At 37.9% G+C, this 19206-nt stretch overlaps 1 protein-coding gene across 2 annotated transcripts in view; it reads left to right on the top strand.

The window, feature by feature from the left end:
* The first annotated feature begins 268 nt into the window (after positions 1-268).
* The window catches only part of nfkb1 (nuclear factor of kappa light polypeptide gene enhancer in B-cells 1), a 49987-nt gene continuing 31049 nt past the window's right edge, over positions 269-19206 (top strand). The window contains exons 1-5 of one of the 2 annotated variants that reach the window (XM_042418372.1): positions 269-595; positions 1756-1839; positions 2771-2852; positions 8298-8338; positions 14621-14719. In XM_042418372.1, the coding sequence (XP_042274306.1) occupies positions 1801-1839; positions 2771-2852; positions 8298-8338; positions 14621-14719 (261 nt within the window). In that variant the 5' untranslated portion in view covers positions 269-595; positions 1756-1800. The remainder of the gene's footprint in view (positions 596-1755; positions 1840-2770; positions 2853-8297; positions 8339-14620; positions 14720-19206) is intronic. The other variant, XM_042418371.1, reaches the window with a different exon arrangement.

Genomic DNA, 19206 nt, shown 5'->3' on the forward strand with positions numbered 1-19206 from the left:
GCAACATTTTATAGATCAAACAATTAATCGACCCTTTGGAGGCTCATAATACTTGTGTACTTTTACTGTAGTAGGATTTTTATACTTGTAATGGAGTATTTATACATTACTGTGCTTGTACTTTTACTGCAGTACAGTATCTGAATACTTCTTTCACCGCTGACTGAATGTTTGTAGGACACATCTTTACATTTTGAAATAAAGTTGATTTTAAACCTCAGAGTGAGACCTCTTCACGTGTGCGTCCCTCTCTGAGTAAAAACGCGTCACAGGGAATTTCCAGTGGGGAAGGAAATCAACTTTATGAACAACTGAGACAACTTACTGTCACCTGCAGGACTTTTGATTCTCGGACTTTGACACATATCGATTTTGTTCGCGGAGAATAAAAAATAATTGTAGTTCTATAAACTTTACTGACGTAAAGCGTCATGACGTACTCCAATTAAACCCAGTTATTGTAAATGGATCCACTGGTGCAGCATGTGCATGGCGAAATGATGTGCAGAAGTTATCTGAACTGAGCTGGATTCAGGTCTGTCACTCATAGTTCATGTTGAAGGATTCAGACTTTTGACGTGACGTAGCTAACCAGGTAAGAACACCTTAATTACCGCTCCCTACTTATTATAATAACTAACTAAACAGCTTTCTATTGTGCACTCGTTATCGTAACTTTGCCTTGACCCGTTTCAACACTGAGAGTTTTGGCAGCTCGCTTTGTTGTGCTGCTTACTTCCTTATTAGCCAGGTAACTTGGAGAACGTCACACCAAACTGCGTCTGAAACAAGCGCACTTTAAGTTTTCCTCGTTATCGGCGAACACAGGCGCGTTTTACAACAGCAATAAAGATATATTTTATATTTAAGAGAGCCGCTAACTAATTCGGCATGCGTGTAACTGACGTGAAGTCCTTATTTTAATCATATTTTTCACTTTCATTATCGCCTCTCACGTTGAGTTTCCTACCGCCGCCGTCCATGTTTTCTCCGTAAAAGAACTCAACGTTTCTGAACGGACAAAACGTTTAAAAGCCGAAACGGTCATTTATAAATGAGCTGTTGGGTAGATTTAATATAAGCTGAAAACACGAATGTATTATACGGAGTTATATTTATAAAAGTATGTTGTACTGTAGAATATCCTGAGCTGAGCAGCAAAGAAGCGTTAAATCGCTGTAAATGTTAACGGAGTTTCGCGTTGCGGGACCTGTGAGCGCTAGCTGCCAGTTAGCGGTTTGCTTCGACTCTTTTAAGGACATTTTCTAACATGAAACCAACAGTCACACCGGAACAGTACAGCTGTCGGTGCTGTGGACATGTACAGTATCTGTTAATAAGTGTTTATTATTTTTAACAGCCGCTGTAACGGCACGTTCAACACAAACTGCCCGGTGGTGCTAGCTGTTAGCCGGAGAGCTAATACAGGCGCGTTCCTGTGGAACCGTGAACGCGCGGTGGCAAACACCAACAAGTGTCAGATTATTTATTAATAATAAATAAACAAATAACAAGTTAACTTTATTTGTACAACGTAGCGCCTTGTATACACAACATACAGACATCTTCTTATTTTTCAACTGTTATTTTCTCCTTACCTAATATTTTAGCTGAAATCTTGAATGTTTTTGGCTTAGTTAATCATGATTAAAATATATATTTTATAACAGTAAATGTTTGTTAAATATTACTGGTTGGATGCTCATCATCATCATCATCATCACTAGTTCATTAGACTTTGTATTTATATTACAGTTGAAGAGTTGAGTTTGACCTTTGCTGTTGACCTTTGCAGACATCATGGCTGGAGACGACCACTACCTTCACGCCTCCAACCCGGTAAACTCACAACCACACTTCTCTGTTTGACAGTTTGATAGGTCACACTGACACTGACTCTAGAAAGCATATCATTTTTATAACAGTTATTATTGTTTATTATTCATTATTGATTAATCTGATTAGTTGTTTGGTCCATAAAATGTCAGAAAAATGGTGAAAAAATGTGTTTCAGTGTTGAAGACGACGTCATCAGATGTCTTGTTTTGTCCACAGCTCAAAGATCTTCAGTTTACTGTCACAGAGACTAAAGAAACCAGAAAATATTCACATTTAAGAAGCTGAATCAGAGAATTTAGACATTATCTTCTTAAAAAATGACTCAAGATGATGAATGCATGATCAGAATAGTTGGTTGCAGTTCTAGTTTATCATGAGTCAAATATCTTGTTATAAAACCAGATGTATTCCTGGTTCACTTTTACTTTGTTTTAGGTTTGACAATTAATTTTATTAAATTAAATATATTTTTGGTATTAATATACAGACAGTATTAAAGCTTGTGTCTCCTCTGTGGCTTAAATGAAGAGAATTTACCAAACACACTGATCAGGAAGTGCTGCTGAAATGATAAAAATACAACCAATAATATAATAATTATGCATTAATATCCAATGTATTTTTGTAGAGCTGTAATAAGTAGTCGATTAATTGCTATATTGATAATTGATTCATCGTTTAGAGTCATTTTTTAAGAAGAAAAAGTCCAAATTCTCTGATTCCAGCTTCATAAATGTGAATATTTTCTGGTTTCTTTAGTTTCTATGACAGAAAACTGAAGATCTTTGTGTTTTTGGACATTTGAGGACGTCGTCTTCAGCTTCATGAGACACTGATCAACATTTTTCACCATTTTCTGACATTTTATAAACCAAACAACTAATTAGTTAATTAAGATTCTTCTCATCGTGTTCGTCTTTCTCTCCGTCAGATCTTTGAGAATCTGATGATGGACGCCGGGTGGGAATATCAACATTTTCCTGCCATATCTCAGACGTCGTCTCTGCGGACAGGTGAGAGCCACTTCCTGTTCACACACACACACACACACACACACACACACACACACACACACACAGAGAACGTTAGATCTGCAACAATCAATCCATTAATCAATTAGTTGATCGACAGAAAATTACTCAGAAACTATTTTGATAATTGAATCATCATTTTTACCTTTTTTTTAAACAAAACTGCCAAATATTAGTATATTATCTGGTTTCAGCTTGTTAAATATGGAGATTTGAATCTATTCTGTGATGAACATGATAATAAACTGAATGTTTTTGGTTTTAGACTGAAACCTTCGACTCTGACGGCTTTTTTTATATAAAACAATGAACCGATTAATCAAGTAAAGAATAATAATCGTTCATTGTACCGCTACAGAATGTCTTGTAATATATATTTTATACCAAAACAGTGAAAAACTGATCACAGCTGCAGCTTTATTTTCTGTTGTCAAGTCAATAAGCTGATCCTTCAGATCACTAAAGATGTTTAATTAGCAACGATATCAAACGAGCAGAGAACATTATTAATATCTGATTATTATTATTATTAATCAAGAAAACATTTTCTATATAAAATGTCAGAAAAACATCTTTTAAACTTTACCAAAGTGTTTGTTTTTGTTCTGACCAACAGTTTAATGTGTGTTACTGTTTAATATGACGAAGAAAAGCAGCAAATCCTCATTATTGATTCATCTGTCCATTATTTTCTTGATTAATCGATCAGTCGTTTGGTCCATAAAATGTCAGAAAATGTCTTGTTTTGTCCTTCAGTTTACTGTCAGAGAGACTAAAGAAACCAGAAAATATTCACATTTAACAAACTGCAATCAGAGAATCTGGATTTTTGTTCTTAAAAAAATGACTCAAAGCGATTTATTGATTATCAACATAGTTGCCGATCGACTAATCTATAAATCATCTAACGTTGCAGCTGTAGGAGAGAACAGTGTTATCATAACTTCAATAATCAGATCAATCAGATCCAACATTCAAGTTTCAGCTCAATTATTTTCTATTATTTTCATTATTGATTCATCTTTCTGTCTATGAAATGTCAGAAAATAGTGAAACATACTCGTCATAACGTCTTCAAATCTCAGTTTACATCGTTTATGACAAAGAAAAATATCAAATATTCACATTTAGAAGCTGAAACCGGCAGCTCTCTGACATCTGTCCTCAAATAAATATCCTAATGAGAAATAGTGATTGAATGTGTCCGTGGAGCGACGGGTTCGGGTCTGGATGTAATGAAGCCGACGGTTCTGGTCCAGAGGATCATTAGAAACCATCAGTTCTGCTGTAAACACGCAGCTCAGTTGTATTTTGGGAGAAACAGCTGCTGTCAGCATGTGGAGCAGAGCTGCGTTTCATTAGTCGTTCTACATGCCCTCATTGACTTCCTCTCGGGGGGGGGAATCCCCGCCATTACATACGTCGTTTCCATTTCTCTGGAAAACTCAAGTGAACTTTATGAGATTGACCCTCTGAGGAAGCGACTCATCAACGGTGATCTGTCAGCGGTGATCAGTTGGTGGCGATCGGTTGGTGGTGATCGGTTGGCGGTGATCGGTTGGCGGTAATCGGTTGGCGGTGATTGGTTGGTGGTGATCGGTTGGCGGTGATTGGTTGGTGGTGATCGGTTGGCGGCGATTGGTTGGCGGTGATCAGTCGGCGGCGATAGGTCGGCGGCAATCGGTTGGCAGTGATTGGTTGGCGGTGATCAGTCGGCGGCGATAGGTCGGTGGCAATCGGTTGGCAGTGATTGGTTGGCGGTGATCGGTTGGCGGTGATCAGTCGGCGGCGATAGGTCGGCGGCAATCAGTTGGCGGTGATCGGTTGGCGGTGATTGGTTGGTGGAGATCGGTTGGCGGCGATCCATTGGCAGTGATCGGTTGGCGGTGATTGGTTGGCGGTGATCAGTCGGCGGCGATAGGTCGGTGGCAATCGGTTGGCGGTGATTGGTTGGCGGCGATCCATCGGCAGTGATCGGTCGGCGGCGATCAGCCAGCGGCGATCAGTCAGCGGCGATCAGTCAGCGATGACTGCCACGCGTTGCTGTTTCACATCGTTGTCGGACACGACGTCAACAAGCCGCGGTGGTTAAAACAGATGTTTGTGATCGCAAAACGAACAAAAACAACATCTGTAAACAATCTACAAGTGTTAAAAGTAACAACATCCAGATAATCAGAGGAAACATGTTGAAGCTCAGTTTTTGTCTCGTTGTGGAATTTAATTAATTAATTATTTACATCCAGATCATCAGTGTTCCTGCAGCATCATAGTGATGTTACTAACGTGAGGCCACACATTACAACACACTGATTGTTTATATGTTATTATGGGATTTAAACTACTGAACACAATGAATCCATTTAAATCCCTCCGCTCCTCCGTGTGACGCCTGCCGTTGCGTAACACGAGGCCGAGGGTGAAGTCGACGAGGGGAAGTGGAACTACTAATGAAACGCAGCCAAAGTTTCCTGCTCTCTGCTTCACGGCTTCAAGGGGGAAGAAAAAAGCACCTGAAACTTTCTTTTTGGGAAAACGAATGTGTGTTAAAAAAAAAAAAAAAAAAAGGTTGTGTGTTGAAGGTAAAGTGAAAGAGGAGTTTCGTGACGTGTCGGTAGCCGGTCCTCTGTGGTGACTCTCTGCTCTCACTTCCCTGTTTGTGTCCAGACGACGTTATTCTGAGGTAAAGATAACTGAGCTGAAGGTTGAAGATGAGGAGGATGTGTAGGATGAGGGGAAAGTATCTCCTCTTTACATTTACATGTGAGTAATGTGTGTGATTCATCAGCAGCTCCTCCACAAATGTTTTGGTGCTCGAAATAAACACAAGTAACTAAAGGAAAGTATCATAAAAACACACAATACAGTATAAAAGTAAGATAATTATGACTTAAATGAGGAGATAAGATTCATTTAGCAGATGCTTTTATCTGAGAGCTGATTCAACACCAGCAGGGGTCCAGTCAGGAGAGAAGAAGACCAGTAAGAAACATGAAGCTGAGTTCAAGTCTGATAGGATGAAGCTGCCAACAGGCTGGTCTTCAGTCTTTTAGACTTTTAGATCCACCAGCAGGGATCTACAGAGGAGAAGAGTCCAGCTAGAGACTCGGGGTCCTGTTGAGGTACCAGGCGCCTTTTCATTGGCGGAGTGTAGACCTGGATGAGGGAGTTCAGGTAGGCGGGAGCTGTTTTAGTTGCTGTTTTATAGGCAGCAACTGGGAACCAGTGGAGGGAGATGAACAGCAGGGTGATGTGTGATGTCGTGCTGCGTTCTGGATCATCTGCAGAGGTTACAGGCTGACATGTTACAGCTGCTGTTACTCAACCCGAGCTGGATGGAAACCATGAAAAATAAAGTATTTCTCATAACTTTTAATATGGCTTTAATCAGTATATTTATAAAACGATGTGTGAAAAAATGACAATGAGTCATCGATGAAGCTGCAGAGAATTATCAGTGACTCTGCAGCTTTATAGTGAGTTTCAGCTCGTTGTTTATCTGTCTGGCTGCAACTTTACTATTTCGGTTCACTCTCAGCGTCTCATAGCGTCGTTTTCACAGAAAAGGCTGTAAAAAAGCCGCTGAACACTACCTGCTCAGCACCAAACGGCAAACTGAATGAACAATCTGAATGAAAAAGCATCTTTTATGATTCTTTCACACAGATTTGAGTGTGCAGATGCTTTCTTGATTTTCAGTTTAGTACTACAGAGCTGCAGATGTCTGGAAGTCAAGTCAGTTCAATTAAAAACATTAAAAGTTGACCAAATCTCATAACAACACAGACATAGATAAGGGGTAATTAATAAAAATGTAGACTAAAACAAATAAAAATTGGATTAAATCCTTAAAAAAACACAACAGCAATGCAGAGACAACAAATAAATAATAGAGATAATAAAACAAAGTGTGAGCATTGATGTGTTCATGACATACAGTTTATGACAGCAGACATGATGGAAATCTGATCTCAGAGCTGCTCAAACTGCAGACAGACGAGCAGAAATCCAACCAATCAGATGCTTTGATTCTGCTCTGACTGACGTTCAGCCCGGTTCTTAAAGGGTTAAAGTCGTCTGGCCTCCGGTTATATTCCACCTCATATTTGATTTGTGCCGGTTTTTCTTGTGTGAAGACTGGCAGCGTGGGTCAGCTGACTGCAGCTGTGGTTGTTGAGCGAGTCATAGTGTGATGATGATGATGATGATGATAATGATGATGATGATGATGATGGTGGGGGAGGAAGTGGCTGCAGCTGTCAGAAGGCAGGATGTTGCAGCTACTGCAGCAGCAGCAGCAGCAGACCGGGTCAGCTGACTGCTCCCACAGAGAGACTCTCTAAAGGACACGTTCAATATTTCTGATGTGTCTTAAAACAAGAACTCACACTGATGAAGACTCATATAACCTTCACTTCTACTTTTAAATGACTGTGTGGACACTCTGTGGATTTTATCCTCCCATCACTTCCATTAAAGCACATTTGAAGGATGTTTTAATATCCAGTATGAACAGGAGGAATGATTACAGTGCTGGTTTAAAACCAGTCCTTTAATGGGATTTATATGTTCTTTATGTCACTATAAACATATATGAGCTCAGTTAAAGGAACAGTCCGCCAGATGTTTCCTCTCTGTGAGTCAAAAGAGGAAAAAAAATCCACCTTCCAACAACTCAGAGTGTCTGATTTACACTTTTACACCAGAAATATGCAAATCTACTAAAGCTGCAACTAATCATCATTTTCATTAGTGATTGATCTGATTGATTGGTTTAATCAATAAAACATCAGGAAACATTAATGTCTTTTTTGTACAATAAACAGTCAAAAACCTGAATATAATCAATTTACTATCATGTAAGCAATCAATCAATCAATCAATCAAGAACCTGAAACCATCAAATGTTTCATTAAAAGAATTACCTGAACCAATAATTGATTATCAAAAGAGTTGCTGATGAATTTTCCTTTGATTGATTCATTGATAAATCGATTAATCCTTTGGATTTGAATGACTTCATCGCCTTTCACAAAGCTGCACCGATTAGTCGATTAATTTATGGAAAGATGATCGGCGACAAATTCGGTCATCGATCAATCGTTTTAGTTCATTTTTTAGCTTCTCCACTGTGAGTTTCCTCCGTCACACTCGACAGGAAACTGATGGTCGAACTAAACGAGACCCGTTACTGGCACTGATTTAATTATGATTTACATTTTTCTGTTATTTTGTTGACAAAAGAATTAATTGAGAGAATAATTGGCAGATTGATCAATAATGAAACTAACTAACTAAAGTACTGAAGTCAAATCGATTTTATTTTTATTAGAATGAGAAGTAATCAGCAGCAGTTTATGGTTTTGTTTCAGGGCTGTAACTGTTTTAAATATATAATATATAATTATATATGTGTGTGTGTTTCAGTGGACGGACCCTTCCTGCAGATCCTCGAGCAGCCGAAGCAGGTAAAACTCACCTGTCACTCACCCGTCACTCACCCGTCACTGACCCGTCAGTCACCTGTCACTCACCCGTCACTCACCCGTCACTCACCCGTCACTCACCTGTCACTCACCCGTCACTCACCTGTCACTCACCTGTCAGTCACCCGTCACTCACCTGTCACTCACCCGTCAGTCACCCGTCACTCACCCGTCAGTCACCTGTCACTCACCCGTCACTCACCCGTCACTCACCTGTCACTCACCCGTCACTCACCTGTCACTCACCTGTCAGTCACCCGTCACTCACCTGTCACTCACCCGTCAGTCACCCGTCAGTCACCCGTCAGTCACCTGTCAGTCACCCGTCACTCACCCGTCACTCACCTGTCAGTCACCCGTCACTCACCTGTCAGTCACCCGTCAGTCACCTGTCAGTCACCTGTCACTCACCCGTCACTCACCCGTCACTCACCTGTCACTCACCCGTCACTCACCTGTCACTCACCTGTCAGTCACCCGTCACTCACCTGTCACTCACCCGTCAGTCACCCGTCACTCACCCGTCAGTCACCTGTCACTCACCCGTCACTCACCCGTCACTCACCTGTCACTCACCCGTCACTCACCTGTCACTCACCTGTCAGTCACCCGTCACTCACCTGTCACTCACCCGTCAGTCACCCGTCAGTCACCCGTCAGTCACCTGTCAGTCACCTGTCAGTCACCCGTCACTCACCCGTCACTCACCTGTCACTCACCCGTCAGTCACCCGTCAGTCACCCGTCAGTCACCTGTCAGTCACCCGTCACTCACCCGTCACTCACCTGTCAGTCACCCGTCACTCACCTGTCAGTCACCCGTCAGTCACCTGTCACTCACCCGTCACTCACCTGTCACTCACCCGTCACTCACCCGTCACTCACCCGTCACTCACCCGCCAGTCACCCGTCACTCACCTGTCCTCAGTGTTCCTGATGTCACATAGTAAATAAATAATAAAGCAACAGACATGTTTACTGTTTAAAAGAAAACCTTATTATTACAATCGCTTTGTTTACAATTTAGTCACTTTGTTTACAATTTAGTCACTTTATTTACAATTTAGTCGCTTTGTTTACAGTTTAGTCACTTTGTTTACAATTTAGTCACTTTATTTACAATTTAGTCGCATTATTTACAATTTAGTCACTTTGTTTACAATTTAGTCACTTTATTTACAATTTAGTCGCATTGTTTACAATTTAGTCACTTTATTTACAATTTAGTCGCTTTGTTTACAGTTTAGTGACTTTATTTACAGTTTAGTGACTTTGTTTACAGTTTAGTGACTTTATTTACAGTTTAGTGACTTTGTTTACAGTTTAGTGACTTTATTTACAGTTTAGCGACTTTGTTTACAGTTTAGTTACTTTGTTTACAATTTAGTGACTTTATTTACAGTTTAGTGACTTTGTTTACAGTTTAGTGACTTTGTTTACAATTTAGTCAATTTATTTACAGTTTATTCACTTTGTTTACAGTTTAGTGACTTTATTTACAGTTTAGTGACTTTGTTTACAGTTTGGTGACTTTGTTTACAGTTTAGTGAGTTTATTTACAGTTTGGTGACTTTGTTTACAGTTTAGTGACTTTATTTACAGTTTGGTGACTTTGTTTACAGTTTAGTCATTTTGTTTACAGTTTAGTGACTTTGTTTACAGTTTAGTGAGTTTATTTACAGTTTAGTGAGTTTATTTACAGTTTAGTCACTTTGTTTACAGTTTGGTGACTTTGTTTACACTTTAGTGAGTTTATTTACAGTTTAGTGACTTTGTTTATGGTTTAGTGACTTTGTTTACAGTTTATTCACTTTATTTAGAGTTTATTCACTTTGTTTACAGTTTAGTCACTTTGTTTACAGTTTAGTCAATTTATTTACAGTTTATTCACTTTGTTTACAGTTTAGTGACTTTGTTTACAGTTTAGTGACTTTGTTTACAGTTTGGTGACTTTATTTACAGTTTAGTGACTTTATTTACAGTTTAGTGACTTTGTTTACAGTTTGGTGACTTTGTTTACAGTTTAGTGAGTTTATTTACAGTTTAGTGACTTTGTTTACAGTTTAGTGACTTTGTTTACAGTTTATTCACTTTATTTAGAGTTTATTCACTTTGTTTACAGTTTAGTCACTTTGTTTACAGTTTAGTCAATTTATTTACAGTTTATTCACTTTGTTTACAGTTTAGTGACTTTGTTTACAGTTTAGTGACTTCATTTACAGTTTAGTGACTTTGTTTACAGTTTAGTGACTTTGTTTACAGTTTAGTCACTTTATTTAGAGTTTATTCACTTTGTTTACAGTTTAGTCAATTTATTTACAGTTTATTCACTTTGTTTACAGTTTAGTCACTTTGTTTACAGTTTGGTGACTTTGTTTACAGTTTAGTGACTTTATTTACAGTTTAGTCGCTTTGTTTACAGTTTGGTGACTTTGTTTACAGTTTGGTGACTTTGTTTACAGTTTAGTGAGTTTATTTACAGTTTAGTGACTTTATTTACAGTTTATTCACTTTGTTTACAGTTTAGTCACTTTGTTTACAGTTTAGTCAATTTATTTACAGTTTATTCACTTTGTTTACAGTTTAGTGACTTTGTTTACAGTTTAGTGACTTTGTTTATAGTTTAGCGACTTTGTTTACAGTTTAGCAACTTTGTTTACAGTTTAGTGACTTCATTTACAGTTTAGTGACTTTGTTTACAGTTTAGTCACTTTATTTACAGTTTAGTCACTTTGTTTACAGTTTAGTGACTTTGTTTACAGTTTGGTGACTTTGTTTACAGTTTGGTGACTTTATTTACAGTTTAGTGACTTTGTTTACAGTTTAGTCACTTTATTTAGAGTTTATTCACTTTGTTTACAGTTTAGTCAATTTATTTACAGTTTATTCACTTTGTTTACAGTTTAGTCATTTTGTTTACAGTTTAGTGACTTTGTTTACAGTTTAGTGACTTTATTTACAGTTTAGTGACTTTGTTTACAGTTTGGTGACTTTGTTTACAGTTTAGTGAGTTTATTTACAGTTTAGTGACTTTGTTTACAGTTTAGTAACTTTGTTTACAGTTTGGTGACTTTGTTTACAGTTTAGTGACTTTATTTACAGTTTAGTCGCTTTGTTTACAGTTTGGTGACTTTGTTTACAGTTTAGTGAGTTTATTTACAGTTTAGTGACTTTGTTTACAGTTTAGTCAATTTATTTACAGTTTATTCACTTTGTTTACAGTTTGGTGACTTTGTTTACAGTTTAGTGACTTTGTTTACAGTTTAGTGAGTTTATTTACAGTTTATTCACTTTGTTTACAGTTGAGTGACTTTGTTTACAGTTTAGTGACTTTGTTTACAGTTTGGTGACTTTGTTTATAGTTTAGCGACTTTGTTTACAGTTTAGCAACTTTGTTTACAGTTTAGTGACTTCATTTACAGTTTAGTGACTTTGTTTACAGTTTAGTCACTTTATTTACAGTTTAGTCACTTTGTTTACAGTTTAGTGACTTTGTTTACAGTTTGGTGACTTTGTTTACAGTTTGGTGACTTTATTTACAGTTTAGTGACTTTGTTTACAGTTTAGTCACTTTATTTAGAGTTTATTCACTTTGTTTACAGTTTAGTCAATTTATTTACAGTTTATTCACTTTGTTTACAGTTTAGTCATTTTGTTTACAGTTTAGTGACTTTGTTTACAGTTTAGTGACTTTGTTTACATTTTAGTGACTTTGTTTACAGTTTGGTGACTTTGTTTACAGTTTAGTGACTTTATTTACAGTTTAGTCGCTTTGTTTACAGTTTGGTGACTTTGTTTACAGTTTAGTGAGTTTATTTACAGTTTAGTGACTTTGTTTACAGTTTAGTCAATTTATTTACAGTTTATTCACTTTGTTTACAGTTTGGTGACTTTGTTTACAGTTTAGTGACTTTGTTTACAGTTTAGTGAGTTTATTTACAGTTTAGTGACTTTGTTTACAGTTTAGTGACTTTGTTTACAGTTTAGTGACTTTATTTACAGTTTAGCGACTTTGTTTACAGTTTAGTTACTTTGTTTACAATTTAGTGACTTTATTTACAGTTTAGTGACTTTGTTTACAGTTTAGTGACTTTGTTTACAGTTTAGTCAATTTATTTACAGTTTATTCACTTTGTTTACAGTTTAGTGACTTTATTTACAGTTTAGTGACTTTGTTTACAGTTGAGTGACTTTGTTTACAGTTTGGTGACTTTGTTTACAGTTTAGTGACTTTGTTTACATTTTGGTGACTTTATTTACAGTTTAGTGACTTTATTTACAGTTTAGTGACTTTGTTTACAGTTTAGTGAGTTTATTTACAGTTTAGTGACTTTGTTTACAGTTTAGTAACTTTGTTTACAGTTTGGTGACTTTGTTTACAGTTTAGTGACTTTATTTACAGTTTAGTCGCTTTGTTTACAGTTTGGTGACTTTGTTTACAGTTTAGTGAGTTTATTTACAGTTTAGTGACTTTGTTTACAGTTTAGTGACTTTGTTTACAGTTTAGTGAGTTTATTTACAGTTTATTCACTTTGTTTACAGTTTAGTCAATCTATTTACAGTTTATTCACTTTGTTTACAGTTTGGTGACTTTGTTTACAGTTTAGTGACTTTGTTTACAGTTTAGTGAGTTTATTTACAGTTTAGTGACTTTGTTTACAGTTGAGTGACTTTGTTTACAGTTAAGTCACTTTATTTAGAGTTTATTCACTTTGTTTACAGTTTAGTCACTTTGTTTATAGTTTATTCACTTTGTTTACAGTTTAGTGACTTTATTTAGAGTTTATTCACTTTGTTTACAGTTTGCGACTTTGTTTACAGTTTAGTGACTTTGTTTATAGTTTAGCGACTTTGTTTACAGTTTAGCGACTTTGTTTACAGTTTAGTGACTTCATTTACAGTTTAGTGACTTCATTTACAGTTTAGTGACTTTGTTTACAGTTTAGTCACTTTATTTACAGTTTAGTAACTTTGTTTACAGTTTAGTGACTTTGTTTACAGTTTGGTGACTTTGTTTACAGTTTAGTGACTTTATTTACAGTTTAGTGACTTTGTTTACAGTTTAGTCACTTTATTTAGAGTTTATTCACTTTGTTTACAGTTTAGTCAATTTATTTACAGTTTATTCACTTTGTTTAAAGTTTGGTGACTTTGTTTACAGTTTAGTGACTTTGTTTACAGTTTAGTGAGTTTATTTACAGTTTAGTGACTTTGTTTACAGTTGAGTGACTTTGTTTACAGTTAAGTCACTTTATTTAGAGTTTATTCACTTTGTTTACAGTTTCGTCACTTTGTTTATAGTTTATTCACTTTGTTTACAGTTTAGTGACTTTATTTAGAGTTTATTCACTTTGTTTACAGTTTAGTGACTTTATTTACAGTTTAGTGACTTTGTTTACAGTTTAGTCACTTTGTTTAGAGTTTATTCACTTTGTTTACAGTTTAGTGACTTTATTTACAGTTTAGTGACTTTATTTACAGTTTATTCACTTTGTTTACAGTTTAGTCACTTTATTTACAGTTTATTCACTTTGTTTACAGTTTAGTGACTTTATTTACAGTTTAGTGACTTTGTTTACAGTTTAGTCACTTTGTTTACAGTTTAGTCACTTTATTTAGAGTTTATTCACTTTGTTTACAGTTTGGTGACTTTGTTTACAGTTTGGTGACTTTGTTTACAGTTTAGTGACTTTGTTTACAGTTTATTCACTTTGTTTACAGTTTAGTCACTTTATTTACAGTTTATTCACTTTGTTTACAGTTTAGTCACTTTATTTACAGTTTAGTGACTTTATTTACAGTTTATTCACTTTGTTTACAGTTTAGTCACTTTATTTACAGTTTATTCACTTTGTTTACAGTTTAGTCACTTTATTTACAGTTTAGTGACTTTGTTTACAGTTTAGTCACTTTGTTTACAGTTTAGTCACTTTATTTACAGTTTATTCACTTTGTTTACAGTTTGGTGACTTTGTTTACAGTTTGGTGACTTTGTTTACAGTTTAGTGACTTTGTTTACAGTTTAGTCACTTTGTTTACAGTTTAGTGACTTTGTTTACATTTTACAGTTTTTACTATTTTAATGGAGATACAGTCTCTAAATGACCTCAAACATATCTTTGACATTTCTCTGCTGACATATTGATACCAATATATCTCCAATAACTAATTATCAGCTGATTGATCAGTCAGGTTCTAGCTGACGGTTCTGTTTATCACTGTGAACGTGTAAATGTGTATTACAGTGTGTGTTTCTGTCTCACAGCGTGGCTTCAGGTTCAGGTACGGCTGTGAAGGTCCGTCTCACGGCGGCTTGCCGGGAGCCTCCAGCGAGAAGAACAGGAAGACCTACCCCACCGTCAAGGTAACACTTCCTGTCTGTCAGCCTGCCGTCAAACTCTACACTGAGTCGCCAACTTCCACTTAAACCTGTGTGTCGTCTCTTTGTGGTGTGACATGTTTCAGAAAAGGCTTCAATCAGGGTGAATATAAAGATGTTTACATTCTTTTCTGCAGTACTGGAAGAAGTACTCAGATACTTTACTGCAGTAAAAGTACCAATACACAAAGTAAAAATACTCCACTAGAAGTAAAAGTCCTGCATGAAAAATCCTCCTATAGTAAAAGTACATAAGTATTATGAGCTTGATGTAGTTAAAGTATTGCAGTAAAAGTACATAAGTATTATGAGCTTGATGTAGTTAAAGTATTGCAGTAAAAGTAGTGGTTTGGTCCCTCTGACTGATATATTATTATATATGACATCATTAGATTATTAATAGTGAAGCATCAGTGTTAGAGCAGCATGTTACTGTTGTAGCTGCTGGAGGTGGAGCTAGTTTACACTACTTTATATACAGTTAGCTAGTTTAGTCCAGTGGTTCCCAACCTAGGGGTCGGGCCCCTCCAAAGGGTCAGCAGATAAATCTGAGCGGTCGTGAGATGATTAATGGGAGAGGAAAGAAGAAAAAACAAAGTTCTGATACACAAATCTGTTTGAAAAGTAACTAAAGCTGTTAAATAAATGTAGTGGAGTAGAAAGTATAAAGTAGCATCACATGGAAATACTCAAGTAAAGTACAAGTACCTCAAAATTGTACTTAAGTACAATACTTGAGTAAATGTACTTAGTTACTGTCTGTGATGTCAAACAGCGTCATGTTGAACTGTGAAGCTGCAGCAGCAGGTTTCTGATCTGCACCTGCAGGATCAGAGTCAGCTGACTCGCCCTGTTTGATGTTAAAGAGCGAAACAGTCGATCTTGAAGCCGGACCGACGGCGGCGGCATTCCAGAGTAAAATTATGAGGCTAAAAATAATATGCAGGAAGTGATAGAAAGCATTTGCTGCACAGAGAAGAATTAGAGCACTAAATGCAGAGTGGTGCGGCAACAGCAGAGGAAATACGAGAGTTTCCTGCAGAGTGAAGAACTGACTCTTAGAATGAAGGCGGGTTGGTTTTTTGTAGTTGTCTTTGTGGTTTTACTCAGAATGACCACAGATCATGCAAATAGACGGACACAGATATGAACTCAACACGAATACATCATCCTCGGTCGGTTTGTCACAAGCTAAAAGCAGAAACTATGACGACTGCAACACACAACTTCCACTCTTCTATTGTTGCACGTAGCTTTTTGAACAAAAGCTTTTCTATCAAACAGGGTTTTCCCTTCTTACTGCTTCTAAAAGTCTAACACAGTTTTGTCAGTTTGAAGCCACGTTGAGGTTGGGAAACACCGCTCCTCACTGCTGTCTGAAAACTCAAACTCATCAGATAGTTTTCAGCGTGTTGAGTTCCTGCAGGAGAGTTCCAGATGTGAGAAGCTGCTCCGGACAAGTTTTACTGTCCAAAAGTTGAGGAACTTTAGGGGCGGGGTTTACAGCGCTGGCTGTCACTGATTGGTCAAACACACAGACTGCAGCTGTGCACCGCTTCATTCATAAAACAGGGAAGAAGTCAATTAATCAATTAGTTGCAGACAATTAAATTAATCGCAAACTATTTTATAATCAATTAATCATTTTGAGTCATTTTTTAAGAAAAAAAAGATTCTGTCACTTCTGTCAAAGATTCCAGCTTGTTAAATGTGAATATTTAACAAAACATCTGAGGACGTCGTCTTGGACTTTGAGAAAACTGATCGACATGTTTCACTGTTTTCTGACATTTTCTTGACCAAACAACATAATTGTTAGTTTCAGCCCTAAAGTCTAATGTAGATATTAGGACACGGAACAAGACATTAACTGTTGTTTATTAATGTTAAAACAAAGTTAGGCTTCAGGACTTGTTTTAAAAGACCACAGAAGAAGACCACAGACTGTATATAAAGCTGGACGCAGCGACGTGTGACGTCACCTGTCGGTTACATCAGAGCTGCAGCTCGTTTCTGTAAATACCTCCGTCTACATTAAAACGCCACAAGACGGGCAATTCTCCTCCTACTGGGCATGTGCAGAGGACAGATGAGCGAGTCAGACACAGAAAACCAGCGAAGAAGAAACAGTGTACTGTTTCCGTTTAGTTTATTGCAGCAGATTCCAACAGTTTGAGCAGAGAAAGGTGGTCGATAACTACGTTTAACTCCGTTTAAGCCGTCCGCCAATGTCGTTGTTGTTGTTTCTTCTTCTTCCTCTTCCAATGAAACGCCGCGCTGCTGCCACCATCTGTTCTGTCAGTGATATGACAGCGTTCACACTACAACACCGAGCCAACGTTTTCACATTTACACACTCTGGAAAAGCCGTTTTAGTCTGAACGGAGAGAATAAAACGGAGAGAAGAAGATGTGTTTATGAATGTAGCTGGCTTAGTGTGGACCTGGTCTCAGTGTGGACCTGGTCTCAGTGTGGACCCGGTCTCAGTGTGAGTCCTGGAGCCGAGGAGAGCGGCAGGTGAGCCACCTGTCGATCACAGCCGTCAATCAACACCCACACAGCAGACATCAAAGCTGCTGTAAGTCTCCAAATCTTATTAATGGAGCAATAATTTCCAAAATGACCACCAGCTCACTCATTAGAGGGCCTGAATATAGAGATCGAGACCAGAATGACTCGTTGGAAACAATGATTGACTCGGTATTTCTAGACAGAAGTTGAGTCAGTCAGAGCATCTAGTGCCGTTGGTAGGATTGTACTTTAAAGAAGACATATTGAGCTTTTAATAGTTTCCTGTTATTTATATCCTGTTCTGATGTCTGATGTCAAACATGCTCAAAGTTCAGGAACTTGAGGTGAACGTATGTAGAAATGCTGCCTGCAAGTCAAGAGTCAGGGCTTCAACCTGCCTGATGGTGAGATGACGTCGGCGCTTTCGCCAAGTGCTGCTCATGGGTTGAATTGTTGGGTCTCTGTAAATTAAAGAGTACAGTCTTGACCTGTGAAAAGTGCCTTGAGATGACTTTTGTTGTGATTTGGCGCTATATAAATAAAAATTGATCGATCGATTGATTGATTGATTGATTGATTGTTGCACATGCTCATAAACAGCCGTCCGTTCTGTAGCCTTGGTTGCTGTGGTGGTTGCTGTGGTGGTTGCTAAGGTGGTTGCTAAGGTGGTTGCTAAGGTGGTTGCTAAGGTGTTTCCATGTGTTGTTCAGCTCCAACATGTACGGATGGATTTGAGAAGTTGACATTTGGAGTAAAGAAGGAGAAAAAGAAGTGAAATCCTGCTACTATAGTTTGTTTACGTAGCCTCCGGAGCCGGAGGAAGCTTCCTGAAGCTGACCAATCAGAACAGAGTGGGCTCATCAGGGGGCGGGGCCTTAAAGAGACAGGAGCTAAAACGGCCTGTTTCAGACAGAGGCTGAACTGAGGGGCTGCATAAAGGACCAGTAGAAGATCAATAAGGAGTTTTTAACTGGAAACCATGCAAAGATATTCCAGTAGAGCCCCAGAATATAAATATAGAGCCGGAAATGTACAGAATATGTCATCTTTAAGTTACTTCCACATTTGCTTCAGCCTCAAGACATGGTAGTTACCGCTCGGAGAGGACGATACCAGAGTGTTTCATGACGTTTGCTTTCTTTTTTTTTGCCTTTATTGGACAGCGGGCAGCAGAGAGGCAGACAGGAAACAAGGAGAGAGAGATTAGAGATGAGCACCAGGCTGCTCCATGATGTTTACTTTCTAAAACAGAAATAAATAATCATCAGCAGGTCGTCTACGAGAGTTTTCAGTCTGCTTTTCCTCTTCTGCGTTTCTTCTCCTTTTCATTCACTCGTTATAATCTGACTGAAACAGCAGAGTCACGCAACAGTAAATACAAAAAACAACAGAATCACAATGTTGTCGTTGTTTCCTCATGTGTGAAAACGGAGTTTCAAATGTCTCCACCTCTCTTTTAATCTGTCACGGGGTCTCATTTGCCTAATTTCCACACTTCTTCAGATGTGGTGGAAACACAAGACAAGAATGAGCTGAAATAACCTTCATTCAGGCTGCTCGCATCTCCTGAAGTCTGCTCAGAGGAGGAAGTTGAATTAATTAATGTTAAAATTCCAAGTTCACCCCTGACAGAAGCCAGTCGCTGTGTTCAGCCGCCGCAGCAGCTCAGTCTGTCGAATGTATACAGCAGCTTAAATTTCACGTCATGTTGTTTCTGTTGATGTTTAGTTTGGAGTCTTGACGCTCCCACATGTTCCGACCAAACCAGAGAAAACGGGAAATCCCCAGATTCCTGCTGCTGCAGCCCGTCTGCTCGCCTCTGCTGCTCAATGCCTTCGCTGCACTTTACTTATAATAAAACCATAAAGTTCAATAGAAATGATCCAGATTTTTTAACACCTCAACAAATGTTCATCTTAAGTGTTGAGAAAACATCCTGCCAGTGACATGAGATCATTCGT

The sequence above is a fragment of the Thunnus maccoyii genome, chromosome 8, assembly GCF_910596095.1.
Source record: "Thunnus maccoyii chromosome 8, fThuMac1.1, whole genome shotgun sequence".
Taxonomy (NCBI): domain Eukaryota; kingdom Metazoa; phylum Chordata; class Actinopteri; order Scombriformes; family Scombridae; genus Thunnus; species Thunnus maccoyii.